The sequence below is a fragment of the Pogona vitticeps genome, chromosome 1 (genome assembly GCF_051106095.1).
Source record: "Pogona vitticeps strain Pit_001003342236 chromosome 1, PviZW2.1, whole genome shotgun sequence".
In the NCBI taxonomy this organism is placed as follows: domain Eukaryota; kingdom Metazoa; phylum Chordata; class Lepidosauria; order Squamata; family Agamidae; genus Pogona; species Pogona vitticeps.
The window spans coordinates 235,886,577-235,906,849 of NC_135783.1; the positions used below are offsets into that span (position 1 = coordinate 235,886,577).

Sequence of the window (20,273 nt, forward strand, 5' to 3'; positions counted from 1 at the left end):
GAGGGAGGCTGATGCCCACTGGTCTCTCTCTCTTTCAATGTGTGTCTGTTTGTGTGTCTGTGAGTGAATGAGAGACTGAGGGAGGGAGGACTGGGTGGAGCTGCTGCTAAGAACTCTGCTGGGTGGTTTAGCTGGCTGCAAATTTTTGCATCATTTTGCAGAGAGAGATTGAGAGAGAGAGAGAGAGAGAATCTGTAAAATGATGCAAAAACCTGGGGGAGAAAAGCTTGTTTTTAGTAGCATCTTGAGACTTGGACTTGAGCCTTGAGACCAAAGATCCAAAGACTCAGGATTTGGAACCAAAGACTTGCTTAACATTTCTGATCTCAGCATGGTGAGATAGTTACTCAAGGATTCTCTAACTGAGAGATCCTGACTCTAGCAAAAGACTAAAATGTCAATGAGCATTGCCATGCCAGGAGAGGGCACCGGCCAGGCCATTGCTGTTGGACCAAGGGCTGATGCACCACCTTGCAGGTGGAAACAGGAGCCTTGTTTCCCCTTTATGAAGCTAAACACACACACACACACACACACACACACACACACACACACACACACACACACACACACACACACACACACACACACACACACACACACACACACACACACACACACACACACACACACATGGAACAAGCAGAACGAGTTTTTAAAAATCAGTTAACTGATTCCAATGTTTCCGTCTTGGTTGACACTTCTTTTTATTGCCAGCAGCTCAGCAAAGAAAGCTTCTGCCTATGCATTGTGGAGCCACATGCAAAAGCCACGTGAGCCATTTTTACAAATGGGTTCACTATTGTTTCATCTTGTGACGCAGACATTTATTGCTTTTTTGCGGTGTCTTTTGAGGAAGGATCTCCTCCCTATATGTGTGATAATGCTCCAGCAAACTATTACAGAGGTAGAAATGACAGTTCAGCTTGTGACAGGAAAGGCTGAAAGCATAGCAGGAAAGCTTGTTAGAGGGATTTGATTGATGGGTCAGTATGAAATGCTATTGGATAGAGAAGACTGCACAGTGAGTCCACTGAATCATGAAGGGAGGCAATAAACACCTGCTAATCCAGTTCCTTTGATCAGAACCATCAAGTGGAGCTCAGAAATGGTACCGGTTTGATTTTCAGTACCCAGAATCTCCAGCCAGTATGCCCAACAGCGATGCTGGTTGGGGATTTTGGGTGCTAAAGCCCAAACAAGTGCTTTTTTCCTGAGCTCTGCCGATGACTAAATCACACTGCAAGTTAGTCAGCCAACCGGTGCATGAGAAGGAGGAATCAGCAAAGGCTCTCTGAAGGAATCAGGAAGCAAAGCTATGCCACATGCCACAGAAGGAGGTTTCAGCAAGTCTGCTTTGGAAGGGAAATAATATGTGCCATCCTAAGTAGAAAGATGGAGAAACAAAACACAAAAGGGAGAGAAAGATGTAAGAGAATGCAGGCAGATGCATTAAAAAGGAAGGGCCACCATGTGATGAAAGATATGTAGAGGGTGGCAGATTGCCCGGCAGCGCTTCAGACTGCAGCTCAGCTGCTATCATTCTCTATGCATCCATCATCCTGCCAATCCTCAGTTCAGTGGTCTACCAAGTCACAGAAACTATAGTTGGGTAGCAACCTATCTACATAACAAGCTGTTGCATACAAGTGGTTCTGTGCATGGAACAGCCATGACAGAACTTGAAATAGCTCACATGGGATGGTGATTTTTCTTGATTTTTCTAACCAAATAATGATGGAAACATTTCCAGGGAAAATGCGAGTACAGTGGACCCTCAACTTAAAGACGGCTCGACTTACAGACTTTTCGAGTTACAGACTTCTCTGGCCACAAAATTTAGGTTCGACTTGCAGCCTGAGAATCAACCTACAAACCAGAAAAAAACCAAAATGGACGAAAAATGGAACAAAAACGGCTGGTTACAGGATTAATCGGTTTTCAATGCATTGTAGGTCAATGGAGACTCGACCTACAGACTCTTCGACCTGCAGCCACTGTTCCAATGCGGATTAATTCCGTAAGTAGAGGGTCCACTGTAGATAAATAGGTACCACCACGGTGGGAAGGTAATGGTATTCTGTGTCTAGTCATGCTGGCCTCATGACCACAGAAACTATCTACAGACAAACGCTGCCTTTATGGCTTGGAAATGGGGATGAGCACCACACCCTAGAGTTAGACACGACTGGACTAAACGTCAAGGGGAACCTTTACCAGAGCATAACAATGCAAGTAATCAGGGTGCATATTTCCAAACAGATTTAGGCTACCTCTCAGAGTGACAAAAGAGACAAAGCAGCCACACCCACTTTTATAGTAATGACTTGTAGAAATGCTGATGTAACCCAACAAACAATTACAAGCACTGAAGGCCAGAACTTTCCAGAATTCTGATTTATATGCTGGTTCTCACAGGAATAGGACCAGCCTTTAGTAAACCTCATCAGTTGACCTTCGTCAGTGATAACCAGAGGTAAGCAGGTGTAGCTCTCACAGGAACAGTGACATAGCAGAGCACAACAGTGACTACAGTGACATAGCAAAGATTCTGCCAAGATTCACAACTTGGGACAAAAAAGTAAGTCTGAGTTATTCACATAGGCCATGCCTGTACTACCAATATATAGGCACCACCAGAGAACATGTTTCTTCATTGTAAATCATGTTGGCACTGTGGCTCTTGTTAAAGGGAATGCATATGCAAGTTGTTGCTGGTTTCATATCTATCCTCACAACTGGTGATCATGGTCAATTCAGCACAGGCAGAATGATGAAGTGGGGAAATGGGTTTCTTTAACAGTTTTGCTATGGTTGATAGTACTGTATTTGCTTCTCTTGGACTTTGGTCTACAATTTTTATGCACTGTCGATGAAGGGGTTGTGTTAAGCCTGAAGAAGTGGAAATTTCTCTATGAAAGCTTGCAATTTGTTTGATTTATAGCAGTCCAATAAAAAGTATCACCCACGCTTGCATTTGTGTAATCTGGGGGACCACATGGCCTTTTCCTTGTTCTTTCTATAAAAGCACTGCCTTTTAATTCAAGTTAGCACATTCTTTTATTCTGACTGAGAATGGGTTCTAAAGCCACCATACTTCTGAACACCATACTTGCTTCTTCCTTATAAATGAACACCAATAAATCTGCCCCTAATATTCAATAAGTCTGGCTGAATAGCTAAGTGAGTTAGGCATCTGGCTGCAGAGCCAGAGGTTGGGAGGTCAATTCCCCCATTGTGCCTCCGGGAACCTTGAAAAGAGTCACCATAAATCAGAATTGACCCAGCAGCACATTATTTATTCTTATTGTTATTAATATGCAACATTGATATGTTCAGGTTCTTTCCAATGGATATATGGCCTCTGATCTTTCCAGTTTGAAAAGGAGGAAGTGAGATAGATATTTTTAGGTCCTGATTAGAGATGGAGACAACTCACCATTTTGGTGAGTTGTCCCGGTTCGTGAGTTGTAAAAGGTTGACAATTCATGAAGCACAAAGTTGTCCCCATGAAGCGACGAATAACGAAGTTATTTGTTGATTAGTGGAGGGGTTATAAAAAACACCCCCACCCCCCGCTGCCACTCCACTGTGGTGCTGTCAGCAGGCTAAGGGAATCCAGGCTGCCCTTTGCAAAGACGGCAGCTGCAGTTTCCCGATCCTAAATGAAGCTGCAGCCACCATCTTTGCAAAGGTCAGCCAGTTTCCCTTTTTACAGGCCATGGCTGTGGAGGTCTGATGGAGGCCTTGGCAGTGGTGGTGATGATTACAGTAAGGGGGTGTAGGGGGCTAAGGTAGGGAGAGGAAGGGGGTGGGTGTAGACTGTGGGGGTGGGTGACTGCCTATCAGTTTGCTGATCAGCTGATCGGCAGCCAGTAGGCAGATTTTTTTTTAAATTATGAAGGACAAATAAAATGGGGAAGTATTCATCAAGCCGTAATCATTGGGACTTAAAATCTGACGAACATGGATCGATGAATATTTAATGAATCACCTATAGTCGTCGAAAAAAAACAATCTGTTTTTATATTCGTCTCCATCTCTAGTCCTGATGGAGAAAATGAGGTTATATGCTCAGTTATGACTGATAGGAACTTGGCAATATTTTTCACTGCTTTAGAACATGGCTTTAAGAAATGGTCCTGGAGACTGATTAAAGCTCCCCACTTTAGATTTTTGTCATTTTTAGCAACTTTCCTCCTTTTCATGACCTAGAAAGTAAGTAATACAGGCCATTTTGTAAGTCATAGCCTGAGTTCATACTGGCCATCGCTTACACAGCTTATCCAAGAACCAGTAAAAAGCCAAAATCAGATACAGATATACTCTTTCTTTCAGTTTCCTAGCAGTTCCAGTAGAAATGTTACTAGCCTTGACAACATAATGCGTTTAAAATAATAAAATGGAAAGTGAATGATTTTTCTACCATCTCCTAAATTTATTTTACAAATAAAACAATGTGTTCAAACCCCTAAACATAAAACCTTCCAAAATTGTGTCTTATCTATAATGATTATTGAAGTGTGACTCATTCTGCTGAAAATGATTTGAAATCCTTGATTTTTTCCAGTATTGCATTATGAAGACATTCCTGGCTGCTTAACTCAGAGATTGGAGCATCTGAGAGAATGATTCTCCATGGTGACTCCTGAGAGAAGAACCAGCCTATGTGGTCTTTGGCGTGCTTGATGGTTCCAGATTGCCACCAAAAAAGGGAGTGGTCACCTTGTCAACTTCAAGCCACAGATGTTATGGAATAAATTACATTTCACTTAAATTTTATTTAGGGGAGGGATGGCAGGAGATTCCTGCGTCTTCTTCCTCACCCTTAAAGTAATCACAATCACAATAATGTTAAGAACAGTCACCATTTATGCATGTTTTCTAATTTTCTATCCAACTGCCTCCATTGCGGTCTAGTATTCTGTTAATGAAACTGAAGAGTAATGCCTTGCTTGAAAAGACAGCACTTAATTCTGGGCTGGGAGAAAAGATTGCAGAGCTTTCTGGACTAGACAATTATTATTTGGTATTTTGGAGACTTTTTCAGCAAAATTAATTTTTTTTGGCAAGTTCTACTCTCTCTCTCTCTCTCTCTCTCTCTCACACACACACACACACACACACACACACACACACACACACACACACACACACACACACACACACACACACACACACGATCTTCACAGCTGATACTATGCCTTCATCCATTCTTCCTATATTCATCCCACTATTTTTTGCTGCACTGTTTCCTCTCCATCACACACACACACACACACACACACACACACACACACACACACACGATCTTCACAGCTGATACTATGCCTTCATCCATTCTTCCTATATTCATCCCACTATTTTTTGCTGCACTGTTTCCTCTCCATCATTTTCTTCATGTTCTTACCCAATCAATTTAACTTCCTTCACCTCTTTCTAGTTTTACCCATCTATTTAAATTCTTCCTCTCCTTGCTATAGTTTCTAGACCCCTCACTGGCCCACGTTTACTGACTAATAAACTGGATTATGTGCAAGTAAGCAAAGCTTGCTCTCTCACAGCCATGAACAACTTCAGGAAGTCACAAGAAGGAAAAGCTGGCTAGGCCCTCCTTCTGGGTGAGGAGAGGTGGGTGGCAGGCAACAATTGATTCTTGAAGGGGATCTTCACTCCACCCATTTTGGGATCTTTTTTCTCTCCTCATGAGAGACTTAGATTTAGGCTCAAATGTAGCAGCAGGATGGAGCGTTCTCTCTTCCCACCTTGTCTCATTCTCTTTCCTGGCTCTCTCTTTCTGCCTTGAAGCCCCCTTGGTCAAAATACAAGCTGTGCCTGGTTTCACACATACCGGTATATCCAGTGTCAGATCACTCCACCAAGCTTTCTTTGGCTGTTTGCTTTGAGTCTGCTACTTTTGCCTCTCTCCTAACCTGTCACCTGGGGCAAGTACCCCATTTTCCCCTCTGAGCGTGGTACTGGGATTGCTTCTTAAATATATATATCTTAGAATATATGTCTGCAATGCATTCTAAGGAGCCACCCAAGCTATGCTCAGAACTAGCCAAGCACAATTCATGAGCGCTTTATAGATGAATTCCAAACAAGCAACGGTCTGGCCAATTAAGCCAGACTACTTAGCCATAGTATTAAAGATTCATGAAAGTCTCTGGGTAGGCTGGTGGAATTGTAGTCTTTCGTTACTATTAAACACCCAATGAAATAATTAAAAAGGCCGTTATAAAGCAGATAAAACTGAACAGAGGAGGACAAAGAATTCACATGGAGCCACCTTTGTAAATAGCAGTTTACAAGAAAAAGAAAAACAGCATGTTTCCAATTATTAACAATCTGCAAAGAGGCCATTACTCCTTGTCCTTTTTTCCACAGTTGCACCATTTCTAGAAAATATGTAATCTTGAAAAAAGCAGCCAGTTTATAAATTGGTTTGAGAAGGAATATCAGCTTATAATATGGTCCAATTCGAGGTGCTCCTAGGCATTAAAGCAAAGACGTCTGTGAATGTGCTCTCCGTTTCTTTCTTTGTTTTATTAATTTATATACCACCCCATTAGTGCTAGACACTATTCTGGGTAGTTAACAGATCTATCATGTAACAACCTCCTTCTCTATTTCACCAAAGAGGCCTGTTACACTACATCAACACTCTCTCACACTTCAGGTAGACTGCCACCAACCATTCCCTATAATGAGTCACACAGACAGGAATGGATTTCAAAAACAAGAGAACTAAAATTTATTGATTGGTACACACTTGGATTGGTAAACAAATAAAACAAGAGACTATTTAAATCAAGGCACTAGCATAAACAGACTCTAAATGTTTGTTCATACAGAACACAGAGCTCACACAGAACTCCACAAAACTCAATCCAGAACTGCTCCAGCAGAACTTAAAACAGAACCCCTTCATGACACACTTTCCCCAATATATATCCATCCCAGCTCCACCCACTGATGTCCCGCCTTCCTCCCACTATTGGATGTTAAACTCCCTCCAAAACCTTGAAGGACAGGAGACATCATAGCTGGCTGTAACACCTCCCCCCTTATATGTTGTTTTTGCGGGGGAAAGCTAAATTGCTTTTCTCCCAAAAACAACCAGGAGCAAAATCAACAGGTTAACATTGCAATACAAACATACTTACTTCCATAAATCACTTATTATTACAAAACATAAAAACACATTACCAGCTTACCTCTATTTCAATTCACTTACCAAGACTATGCAACCTATATTTAAGTTATTCATTTCATAGGCAAACACATAACAACATTTTAAACAACACATGTTTAGAAACATTTCAACCATTTTTGCCAAGTTGCACAGTCCATTGTCCATCCGGTGTCTTCATTCTTCTGGTCTTCGGGATAAGGCGTCAGCCACACAGTTCGCTGTCCCTTTGACGACCTTAACCTCAAAGTCGAACTCCTGCAACATCAGAGCCCACCTCATCAGTTTGCTGTTGTGGGTTTTCATTGTCTTTAACCAACTCAGTGGGGAGTGATCAGTGCAAAGAACAAAATGTCTTCCCCAGATGTAAGGCGATAATTTCCGAACTGCAAAAACAATCGCAAGACACTCCTTTTCCACGGTCGCCAAGTGTCTCTCTCCTTTCTGCAGCCTTTTGCTAAGGTAGGACACTGGATGATGGTCTCCGATGTCATCTGCTTGGCACAAGACAGCTCCTACCCCGGCATTGGATGCGTCGGTGTACACGATGAACTCCCGGTCGAAGTCTGGAGCACGCAGCACTGGATGGTTGATTAGCGCCTCCTTCAACTTCTGGAACGCCTCCTCACAGTCGCTGGTCCACGGGATGCGGTCATCGGTTTTCTTCCTCGTCAGCTCGGTCAGCGGTGCCGCCATCTCGCTGAACCTAGGAATAAATTTCCTATAGTAGCCTATCAGACCAAGGAATAATCTGACTCTTTTCTTTGTATTGGGTCTAGGCCAATCACGTATAGCCTCTACCTTTGCTTCTAGGGGCTTGATTACTCCTCCCCCTACAACATGACCCAAATACTTGATCTCTGGGCTACCCAGCTGGCACTTGTTTGCTTTCACTGTCAGCCCTACTGCACCTAACCTCTGCAGTACTACTTCTAGGTGTCTTAGGTGATCTTCCCAGGTGTTGCTGAAGACCCCTATGCCATCGATATAGGCTACTGTAAACTCGCTAAGCCCTTCTAAGGTTTGGTCCATCAGCCTTTGGAATGTAGCTGGTGAATTCCTGAGGCCAAAACTAAGGACACGGAACTCAAACAATCCAAAAGGGCTGCAAAAAGCGGTCTTCTCTTGATCCCTAGGATCAATCTTCACCTGCCAAAACCCTTTAACCAGGTCTAATGAAGAGATATAGCGACAACCCCCTATGGTCTCAATCAGGTTGTCCAGCCGGGGCATTGGGTAGGCATCAGGTTTGGTCACCAGGTTCAGCTTCCTATAGTCAACACAAAACCTGACACTCCCATCCGGTTTATCTACCAAAACTATTGGAGCGGATCAAGGGCTTGAAGATGGAACTATAATCTTCTCTTTGAGCATCTCATCCAGCTCCTTACGCACTTTGTCCCTATAAGGTCCCGTCACCCTGTATGGGGATACTGCCTGCGGGGGTGCATTTCCAGTATCAATCCTATGCATCACTCCCTTAGCCTCCCCAGGTTTATTTGAAAAGACTTTATAGTATTTGGTGATTAACGATCTCAGTTCTCTCTGCTGATCCAGGGTGAGTGCAGGGCTGATCTTCACCTCTTCTGGGTTGTATTTAACTTCACCCCTCCCTTCCCAGAAAGGCAAGTCATGCTCCTCCCTATCAGCTGCTTTCATGGCAAGTAAAACTCTCTGTTTCTCCCTATAGTAAGGTTTCAAAGAGTTAACATGCACCACCCTCCTGCCTTGGTGTTCCTCATTCTCTATAATGTAGTTCAGGTCATTCATTTTTGAGATGACCCTATATGGTCCTGCCCAATTTAATTGTAACTTGTTCCCTTTGAGAGGCTTTAACCACAACACCTCCTCTCCAGGGCTAAAGTGTCTTTCTCTCGCCTTTTTGTCGTACCAGGCTTTCTGTCTAGCTTTCTGAGTATGTAGATTTTCTGAAGCTAGCTCTAAGTTCCTTTTCAGGTCATTCATCAGCATGTCTATGTAGGTAACTACATCCTGGGGATCATCCTCTATGATCTGTTCCCAATTCTGTTTGATTAACTCAAGTGGTCCCTTCACTTTCCTCCCAAACAGAAGTTCAAATGGGCTAAAACCAGTACTGGCTTGTGGTACAGATCTGTACGCGAATAACAGTGACTGCAATTTCTGATCCCAATTTTTTGGATTCTCTGCTAAGTAAGCCCTGATCATTCTCATCAGGGTCCCATTAAACTTTTCAGTTAACCCATTACTTTGCGGATGATAGGCGGTGGTTTCTGTATGCCTGACCCCACAGATTTGCCATAGACGTTTCATGAGCTTTGAGGTAAACGTTGTTCCTAAATCTGTAATTATTTCTGAAGCAAATCCCATCCTTGACATATAATTTACTAGGGCATCAGCTACTGTGTTGGTCTCTATGTTACTCAAGGGAATAGCTTCTGGATACCTCGTGGCATGATCCACAATAGTGAGAATAAATCTGTTCCCCCTCTTTGTGGCCTTGGGCAATGGCCCTACAATGTCCACACCTATGCACTTAAATGGAGTTGAGATCACAGGTAAAGGGCATAACTTTGCTTTGGTTCTGTCGCGGTTATTTCCCTGTGTCTGACAAACATCGCATCTTCTGCAGAACTCTTTAATTTGCTTCCCTATTTCAGGCCAATAAAAATTCTGTATGATCCTATGCTTAGTCTTGTTTACTCCTAAGTGTGCAGCAAATATGTCAGCGTGTCCCCTCTCCAAGATCATCTGGCGATATTTTGCTGGCACCACTATCTGTCTTCTAATCCCATCTCCCCCTTTTGAGATATTCATCAGTGTCTCTCTGTACAATATTCCCTGTTTGATGTGGAACCTCTCTGGAGTTTCAGGTGATAACTGTGCTTCTGTCACCTTCTCAAAGCAATTTTTAAGTGTAATATCTTCTTTCTGTTCATTTGAAAAGGTACTGCTCTTGGGCAAATCAATTGTAACTGCTGCTGCCCCTTGTCTACCCTCATTTGCTTTCTCCTCATTCACCTCAGCAACTCCCCTGTCTGTCTCGGTGGTGTCTTGGGAACGTGTAAGAACTAACACCCTCTTAACATGTTCAGCCAGGTCAGTCCCCACGAGCACGGCTGCCGGCACCTCCGATGAAATTCCGACCCGCCAATTACCCGTCCAGCCTTTATAACGCACTAATATTTCAGCCATTGGCAGGGTAATCAACTCTTCTCCTATACCTTTAATCTTCAGGGTTTCATGGGGGAGTATGCACTCCGTAGGAATAATATCCGGATGACACAAAGTCACCTGAGAACAGGTGTCCCTTAAGGCCAGATATTCATGATCTAAAATCCCAATCTGATCTCCAGCTGTCTCAAAAAGTTGGGAATTAGTCCTAACCAGAAGACAATGTTTGATTTCAGCTAGGGGGCCATCTTCCTCAGAGCAGCCCTCAGCGGATGTATCAAGTTTTGCTGGGGATGCTATGGCAACAGTCTCTTTCAGAGGAGAAGCTCCCTTATCCCTTTGTACACAATACACAGCTTTTGGCTTATTTCCACTCAAATTTTGAGGCAAATTTCCCTTTATGTGTTTTAGTTTATCACAGTTTGAGATTACATGCCCCTTTTCTTGGCAAAAATAACATTTTCGGTTATTCACAGCATATTTATCATCAAATTTTACTTTTCCCTCCAAAACTTGAGATCTCTGCTGCTTTTGTTCAGAGGACTTCCCTTCAACCTGGCCACCTCCACACTGCTGGCTCTTAACCTGTCCCTGAGAGAATCTACCATAACTTTCCCCTGCCTTCTTCCCATATTTTCCCTCAGAATATATGTGCTTTCTGATCTGGGTTATAAAATCAGCAATTTCTGAGGCTTCTTTAAGGATTTTCGGCTTCTTTTCTTTAACTTGAAATTTTAAGTCCCCATGTAGGATAGAATAAAATTGTTCTAAAGCTAAAAGATCCTTCAATTGCTGGTATGTCTCTACCCCCTCCTGAGACAACCATTTATCCAAATATCTAACCAAGTTGGCACCCAACTGTGTAAAGGTTTCTTCAGGTTTCCTGGTGAGAGATCTGAACTTCTGTCTCAGCTGTCCAGCGTTGATGCCATGACGGGCAAACACAAGCTTTTTAAATTCTGGGTAATTTTTTAATAATTCGACTGGCATCTCAGCATAGACTTCCGCCAGGCTACCACTAATTAGTGACCTCACAATGGTCATTTTTTCCGACTCTTCCATGGAGAAATCTATAAATGTTCTATCCAGCAGAAAAAAGAAAACCTCAGGACAATCTCCCTTTTTATAGACTGGGAATTTCTTCAGGTCAGCCTTTGACAGGCGTCCCTCAGAACCATCTGGACTCAAGTCATTATTGTTATTTCGATTCAACAACTCAAGTTTTCTGATCTCATATGTCATCTTTTCTTTTTCCAGAGCAATTTTCTCACTCTCTATTTGTCTTTGCCTTTCTCTCTCTCTCTCCTCCACTTGTCTCTGACTCTCTCTTTCCCTTAAGTCTAATTCCCTCATCCTAAGTTCATGTTGATACGCTAAGTGCATTTTCCTATATTCTGCTGTCTGTTCACCACCAATATCCCCTTGCACAGAGCCAAAATCATCTCAGACCCATTATCCACTAGTGTTGGGTCTTCCTGGTCCCCCATTTCCACAACCTGACTGCGGGTTAGAGGCATAATTTTCCCTCAGGCTTCTGTTCCAACTTACAGGCCTTGATTTTAAAAGGTACACTTTTTTCCTGTCAGTGGGTCTGTTCTACAGTTACTGCTCTACCAGCACTGGCAAGCTAGCTACTGTTGCCAGGCTTCAGCCTCCAGCTAGGCCTCTTAATAAACAGAGTAAAATTTCTTTTTCTCTGTCTGTGGTACCAATCGTAAAATATACAGCTCTGCCTCTCTTTTTTAGGCTTGCTGTCCAAAATGGAAAGTTCCCTCAGCGTAGCTGTCTCCTGGCTTCTGCTCTGCCCCCTCAGAGTTACACAAACTCAGGACAGGCCAGCCACACCACAGCCTCTGCCCTTTTGGGACGCTTTTCCCGCCAAAATGTCTCCTCAGAGCTTCCCTATCTTTAGTCCCCAGTCTGAGGTTCAGCGCGCCTCTACTAGACGTTCTCCCCGGGAGACACGTCCTAGAAGGTAACCCACACCTTCACTCAGACTTCCCTGACTAAAACCCCTGCTCTGGGCACAACACAGCCAAGGCTTCACTGGATCTTTTTGAATCCCACAACGCTGGCACCACTTTATCATGTAACAACCTCCTTCTCTATTTCACCAAAGAGGCCTGTTACACTACATCAACACTCTCTCACACTTCAGGTAGACTGCCACCAACCATTCCCTATAATGAGTCACACAGACAGGAATGGATTTCAAAAACAAGAGAACTAAAATTTATTGATTGGTACACACTTGGATTGGTAAATAAATAAAACAAGAGACTATTTAAATCAAGGCACTAGCATAAACAGACTCTAAATGTTTGTTCATACAGAACACAGAGCTCACACAGAACTCCACAAAACTCAATCCAGAACTGCTCCAGCAGAACTTAAAACAGAACCCCTTCATGACACACTTTCCCCAATATATATCCATCCCAGCTCCACCCACTGATGTCCCGCCTTCCTCCCACTATTGGATGTTAAACTCCCTCCAAAACCTTGAAGGACAGGAGACATCATAGCTGGCTGTAACAATGCAATCAAAAAATGACACAGGAAACAATGATAAAAATGTTAAAACAGTGAAAAAAAATCAGAGCAACTATAATAAATCTCCAACAGCGTAGCATTTACATAGGTAAAGGTAAAGGTTCCCCTTGACAATTTTTGTCCAGTCGTGTTCGACTCTAGGGGGCGGCGCTCATCCCCGTTTCCAAGCCATAGAGCCAGCGTTTTGTCCGAAGACAATCTTCCGTGGTCACATGACCAGTGCGACTTAGACACGGAACGCTGTTACCTTCCCACCAAGGTGGTCCCTATTTATCTACTCGCATTTGCATACTTTCGAACCGCTAGGTTGGCAGGAGCTGGGACAAGCAACGGGCGCTCACTCCGTCCCGTGGATTCGATCTTGCAACTGCTTGGTCTTTTGACCCTGCCGCACAGGCTTCTGCGGTTTAGTGCGCAGCACCACCACGTCCCTCTTGCATTTACATAGTAATACGCAGTAAAACAGCAAGCACATGGCAAGAAAAATTCATCAGAGGTTGCTAAGAAAGGAATCAAAGAAGAACTGAATCTTCCATGCTGATGAAACCGTGTCTTATGCTGACATTGTTGCCCGATTGACTTGGGTCTTCAACCTGGGAAGCAGGCAGGATGCCACACAGACAGATAGGCCAGAGTTAGCAAACATGTATGGGAATCAACCTTTTCCTCCAAAACAATATGGTTTCCACAGAAGTGCATCTTCTACAATGAGACATGCCATGGCTAAATACATTTTGTGTTTTTGTTTAAAAATTCATAACTTTACATTTTACGATTTATATAAAGTCATATAATCATCAAAACCCATTGCTCCATGAACATATGATCTCCACAGAATGTTTTGAAAAACAGGGTTCCCAGATGTTCTGCATCCACCAAAATCATAAACAGTGATCGTGAAATCCAAGGAAGTCTAGATATAACTTGCATTTTATTTAATATTTCAAAGAAATTCTCTTGGCATCTTGTTTGGTTGCTTAAATTGTTATGAGCAGGAGACTTACCAGATCCTGAAACCAACACAGTGGTCATGTAGTTAAATAAAGAAGCTGAAGATTTATTCTGAAGCACTATTCCTTTCATACTGTGAAGCAAATGAAGAAATAGGACATCTGCATAGAAAAAGGAATTTACTCTGAGTCACATATATGTGTATGTAGCATTGCATTATTTAAACTGCAGTCTAAGTCTGACATCCCATGGGATGTCTTCAGTCACAATTATGTTGGGGTAGGCTGCACACACAGCTGAACACAGGACAATCAGTTTGAGATTATCAGTGTTCGCACAAGGTAGGTACCTAGTATAAGCAGGAGCTCTGCATGTTCTGCATGAGTGGAAACCCTGTTTGTTCAAATGGTCAAACTCCACTTGTGCAACAGCAAGCTGGAAAATCCAGTGGGACCATGGTAGTGGGATTGCCCATTCTGTCAGAAATCAACTGGATTCCAGCCACAGAGAATGAGACCGCCGGAATTTAGTAGAATCGGCTTCTGAGTTAACGTGTAGAAAATTGTGCTGGTCAAGTTAAGTAAAATGTTCTAAGGGGATAGATTTGTATTTTCATGTCGAAAGAATCAAAGAAGACACCCCTTATGAAAATCCTTTAACTTTCTTCGCATTAGAAAATCATTGCTTTGTTTGTTAGGGGAAATGAATAGAAACGTTTCTGCTGGTTTTTCAAAAAAATGTGTGCACCTGCTTCCTTCTCTCTGAAGGTTAAAAAAGAGGGGCAGGATGGAAAGAGAGTAAAATCACATATGAGTTTTTTCACTTTCATTCTGGATTGGTGATGTCTTTAGTATGGCAATATAAGTTTAAATGCTAATTTAAAATTCCCATAAATGCAACAAATCTCCCATTTCGATGTAAATTTAATTTAATTAGATTTTTAGCTTATTAATTATTAAATTAGCAGGTAGGCAGTTTTCGTGAACTTGCTCATCTCTGCTCTCAAGTTAGTATCATTGACTAAGTGATTATGGCTATCTAAATTTATTGAGGAGAATCTTACCACTTCCGTGCTTCCTGGGATTTATGACTGGATGCAGAACTGGGGTAAAATTCCCTTGCCAATTGAACAGAACAACAAATTGAGCGGCTATACGAACATGATGAGAAGCTTCTTCTTCTTACATGGTCAGCCATATTCCCTTCTCTTTCATATATCTCTAGCACAGACTGGGCCAAACAAACCAAAAAGTGGGTGGATGGGTGGGTGTTGGGGAGGAAAAAATTAATAATAGCCTGGCTAGCATTGTGTGGGAAATTTTTTCTCCCATGGGAATACCAACCAGTCTCATTCAATTTGCTAGATAAGAAGAAATTCCCTTGAAAAAGAATTTTAGAAGAGGAAAAAAAATCAGAGACATTTTCATGGGTGAGGATGAGCATTATTGCGCTTTCTTCTGAGGTTTCTGAGGATTGTGTCTCTGTGTGTGCGTCCATATGCATGCTATGTCTTACGTTATACAATCATCTCAACTGCACTCTTTCCAAAACAAAGCAAAGCACTTATACACCACACCATCGTGCTTAAAGCACTCTCTAGTGGTTTGCAGTTCAATTGTGGAGGATACATATTGCCCCCCACAAAAAAACTGGGTACTCAATTTACTGACCTCAGAAGGATGGAAGAGTTGGTGAACCTTGAGCCAGCTACTGAGGATTGAACCTGAATTGTGAACAGAGTTCTGCCTGCAGTACTGTAGTTTAACCACTGCGACACAAGGCTCCTCATTGAACCCCTCCAGTTTCCTGCACTTCCCTTAAGGTCCCGGCGAAGATGCCATAAGGCAATTTCCCCATGTGACTTTGTCAGATCAGGACGTGTGAGAAGCCAGGGAAGCTGCAACATGATGAAGTGGTATGTAATAGAAAGAGAAAAAAAAAAAAAAAACCCACACACCACAACCCTTGTTCACTGCTCAAAAAATGTCACCGAAAGAAATTCTAAGGAGATCTGAGAGGGAGGCCAAAAATGGATGACTCTTTCATTGGCAATGAAACTTCTGGGAAGTTGGGCAACACACGATGGGACAACACTATAGCTTCACTTTTTTTTTCTGCAGCGGATCATAAATATTGCCCCTCCCTTACCCTTGCTATAGCAGTGGTTCTCAAATTGGGTCCCCAGATGTTGTTGGATTGCAACTCCCAGAAATCCTGGCCAGCACAGCAAGCAGTGAAGGCTTCTGGGAATTGCAGTCCAAGAACACCTGGGGACCCCAGTTTGAGAACAACTGAGCTATAGCGCATAGTGTGAAAAGAACTGTATGACTAGAATCTGCAGTAGGGACAAAATGGGTCCACAATGGCCTTAAGTAGGCTTGCTGCCTGACTACTCAGAACACCGTTTCATTCTCGACCCCTTGGTGCCACCTTCCAGGTTCCGCCACCTCAGGTGACACACTCTCTGTGTCTAATAGCAGGGCCCCATGACTATTCCTTGAAATCTGTGTAAACTCACATGAAAGGGATTTACAATTCATTGCAGGGAAAGCTTCCAGGCTCTCCTAGAGAATGGCTGGGTTTGCAATCAAGCAGACACAGCAGGTGTGGGACACGGAACACAGCGCGTGGTCCCGGTATCACGTCTGCTGTTGTGATTGGTACTCAGAGCATTAATGCTGAAACACTCACTGTAGCTGGAAAGGGCTCTAGCTGTCTGACTCGCTTTCACCTTATCAGTAAGAGAGCCCCGTTGGAAACACGCACGTCTCTTTGTGTTCCCTTGATGGGAGTGTGATTTATATAATAATTGCCCCTGTCAGCAGCCTGTGAATTTATTTCAGCTACCAGAGCGCTGTATGCGAGCTTCTATGGGTATGTGCTGGAAGACCTCCAGTTTCCTCACCTAAGTCACTCAGTGATGAAACTGGAAACCCATAATAGCTATATATGCTTTGCTAACAACTGTATAGGGCTTTATGTCGAAATAAGCATACACAGGATTTCACTGTGAATAGTGGTGGTGGTGGTTTCATATAAGGTGTGGCTTGCAGTTCATTACTGCACTCAAAGGATGTGATAAGATGGCAATAAAGGTGTGGGTCTGATCACACGGGAAAGGCTCATCTTGCAGGGGGTGATATTCCTTAAAGATACAATTCCATCTTTTGAGGAATGGCTCCAACCCAGCCTCTAAAAGTAATAGCCTTACAGCTGAAAAGGGTCTGGGTCAGGCTGGATCCAAAGAGACCCTTGTCCAGCAGGCCGAGGCAAAGAGGCAGTCCTGAAACAAGCAAAACCAGGGAGCTGGACAGGGGACAGATTATATTTATCTGCAGTGTGGAAGGAATTGTCACTCTCGAATTGGCCTTCTCAGCCACACTAGACACTGTTCCAAATCCTCCATACAGAGCACGATACCATAGTCTCTCGAGACTGAAGGATGCCTAATCAATCAAACAGGTTGGAGCACAATTTCCTGTTTTTCATGTGATCACGTGGAAGTAGATCACCCCAGACTGCTCCACAAGTGGTCCAAAATGTGACCTATTTCCCCACACCTAAAGTTAATCCACAAAGGTGAATGGAATTTAAAGGGATCGTGTTCTAGTTCTTTGACTTCAGTGCTTTGTGGATGAGTCCAATTTAAGTAGTTTTTAGGAGACTCATCTACTTACTGTGGGGAGATGGGCAGATTGGAAGAAAGTCCAAGTCTTCTCTTTTGACATCCCTAAAATAGTGATATTTACACATGTGTGTGCTTATGCATCTACATATATGTACAGCCAGTATTCAGTATTCATGTGCACTTGGAGCTACAACTCTGGAAACTGGATGCAATCTGATGTGGTGCTGATTGTGTATGATTATATGAATAGCAGCTCCTCAGATCACCATAACAGGTGTTGCATCTGGAGTTCCACATATCTAAACCACAAATGGGATAACAGGTCTATATAGTTAAGCTGTTGTTCTAGAAGTGTTTGCTATTCCAGATGAAACTACTGTTTTACCCCACACGATGTTTCACTGGTCAACAGGCTTGCTGCTTCTTTTTTTTTCTAAGTCATTGTCTTTTCCTACTTCAGAGAATGCCAATAATCATGTGTTATGTTAATTCCATTTGTTGGAGCTTGAACTTCTGTGAAGTAGATGGATGAATATGTCACCCTTGTACATCTCAATCAAGATAATTACACTGATCACATTCAGTCCCCCCCCCCACCGCAACCTCCCCAGGGCATGAATGAATGAAACAGCTGGTTAAATGCATTAAATGCTACACTGGGCATGATGGTCCTGAAAAATACTCCTCTGCCGCAAACTTGGTAGATTAATATGAAGATCAGAGTTAGCAGAGAATTGGAGCTCGGGGAAGCAATCTTCCAAGCATTTGAACCAGCCTGCACACCATTAGCCATTATGCCAATAGAGACCTTTATAGAGTGGAAAGTCCTTCACAAACCATGTGATGCTGTGCATAGCATTTTGTCATTTTTTTTCAGCAGCTACAGCTGAAGGGATTACAAGGAAAACAGTCCTGTAATAATGCATAATAGCAAAAAAAAAAAAAACCTACACAAATTATGCTCCTCCCCACTGGGTCCATTTGGAGATACAACCAATTTCCCTCCCTCTATGGAGCCCCTTTCCTCTTCCAAAATTCCATCGACTCTTGCAAAGGTGCACATCCCTTCCCTTTTATAAATACAAAATCAATACATTCTCCACAAATACAGTATCTAAAAAACATACCTACTTATAAACCCCTTCTTTAGTTTAGTATTACATGTTGTTGTTGTTTAGTCATTTAGTTGTGTCCGACTCTTTGCGACGCCATGGACCAGAGCACGCCAGGCCCTCCTGTCTTCCACTGCCTCCTGGAATTGGGTCAAATTCATGTTGCTAATTTCGATGACACTGTCCAGCCATCTCATCCTCTGTCGTCCCCTTCTCCTGCCTTCACACTTTCCTAACATCAAGGTCTTTTCCAAGGAGTCTTCTCTTCTCATGAGATGGCCAAAGTATTGGAGCCTCAGCTTCAGGATCTGTCCTTCCAGTGAACACTCAGGGTTGATTTCCTTCAGAATGGATAGGTTTGTTCTCTTTGTAGTCCAGGGGACTCTCAAGAGCCTCCTCCAGCACTACAATTCAAAAGCATCAATTCTTTGGTGGTCAGCTTACTTTATGGTCCAGCTCTCACTTCCGTACATCACTACAGGAAAAACCATAGCTTTGACTGTTTGGATTTTAGTTCGCAAGGTGATGTCTCTGCTTTTTAAGATGCTGTTGAGGCTTGTCATCACTTTCTTCCCAAGAAGCAGGTGTCTTTTAATTTCATGACTGCTGTCACCATCTGCAGTGACATAACACATGATTATTGGCATTCTCTGAGCTCAAGAAAGTAAAATCTGTCACTGCCTCCATATCTTCCCCTTCTATTTCCCAGGAGGTGATGGGAACAGTGGCCATGATCTTAGTTTTTTTGATGTTGAGCTTCAGACCGTTTTTTGCACTCTCCTCTTTCACCCTCATTACAAGGTTCCTTAATTCCTCCTCACTTTTTGTGATCAGAGTGGTATCATCTGCATATCTGAGGTCGTTAATATTTCTTCCAGCAATCTTAATTCCATTTTGGGATTCCTACAGTCCAGCCTTTCGCATGATGTATTCTCCATATAAGTTAAATAACCAAGGACACAATATACAGCCTTGTCATACTCCTTTCCCAATTTTGAACCAATCAGTTGTTCCATATCCAGTTCTAACTGTTGCTTCCTGTCCCACGTATAGGTTTCTCAGGAGGTAGATAAGTTGATCAGGCACTCCCATTTCTTTAAGGACTTGTCATAGTTTGCTGTGGCCCACACAGTCAAAGGCTTTTGCATAGTCAATGAAGCAAAAGTAGATTTTTTCCTGGAACTCTCTGGCTTTCTCCATAATCCAGCACATGTTAGTAATTTGGCCTCTACCCCTTCGAAATCCAGCTTGTACCTTTGGGAGTTCTCGATCCACAGACTTCTGAAGCCTACCTTGGAGGATTTTGAGCATAACCTTGCTAGCGTGTGAAATGAGTTCAATTGTATGGTACTTGGAGCATTCTTTGGCACTGCCCTTCTTTGGTATTGGGATGTAGATTGATCTTTTCCAGTCCTCTGGACACTGCTGAGTTTTCCAAACTTGCTGGCATATTGATTGTAGCACCTTAACAGCATCATCTTTTAAGATTTTAAATAGTTCATCATCATTAATAGCTATATCACAAACCTCTCAGTACCATTTGTTTAACTGTAGATCATATTTTATTTTTCAGTTCCTAGCTACAATTAACAGCTACAATCCTTGCTGCTGTTAATAAATTGGAAATCATCAAATATTGATAAAAGTGCTATTTTAGGGCACACCTCTAAATTTAACAGTT

General features: G+C 42.7%; 1 protein-coding gene across 1 annotated transcript; it reads right to left on the reverse strand.

Annotated features, from left to right (window-relative positions):
• Positions 1-6,729: 6,729 nt before the first annotated feature.
• Positions 6,730-12,881, reverse strand: LOC144586692 (uncharacterized). The gene is made up of 2 exons (XM_078385459.1): positions 8,681-12,881; positions 6,730-7,816 (listed from the first exon to the last, which is right to left on the reverse strand). Exons 1-2 carry the CDS (start codon positions 11,729-11,731, stop codon positions 7,373-7,375), a joined length of 3,495 nt encoding a protein of 1,164 aa, XP_078241585.1. The 5' UTR covers positions 11,732-12,881; the 3' UTR covers positions 6,730-7,372.
• Between the last annotated feature and the right edge of the window lie 7,392 nt (positions 12,882-20,273).

Excerpts from the sequence above, each read along its gene's own strand:
- LOC144586692 (XM_078385459.1), bottom strand. The coding sequence starts at position 11,731 with ATGCACTTAGCGTATCAACATGAACTTAGGATGAGGGAATTAGACTTA. Across the intron at positions 7,817-8,680 it reads TTTCAAATAAACCTGGGGAG|GCGTTCCAGAAGTTGAAGGA; the intron begins GCTAAGGGAGTG and ends GACTGTGAGGAG.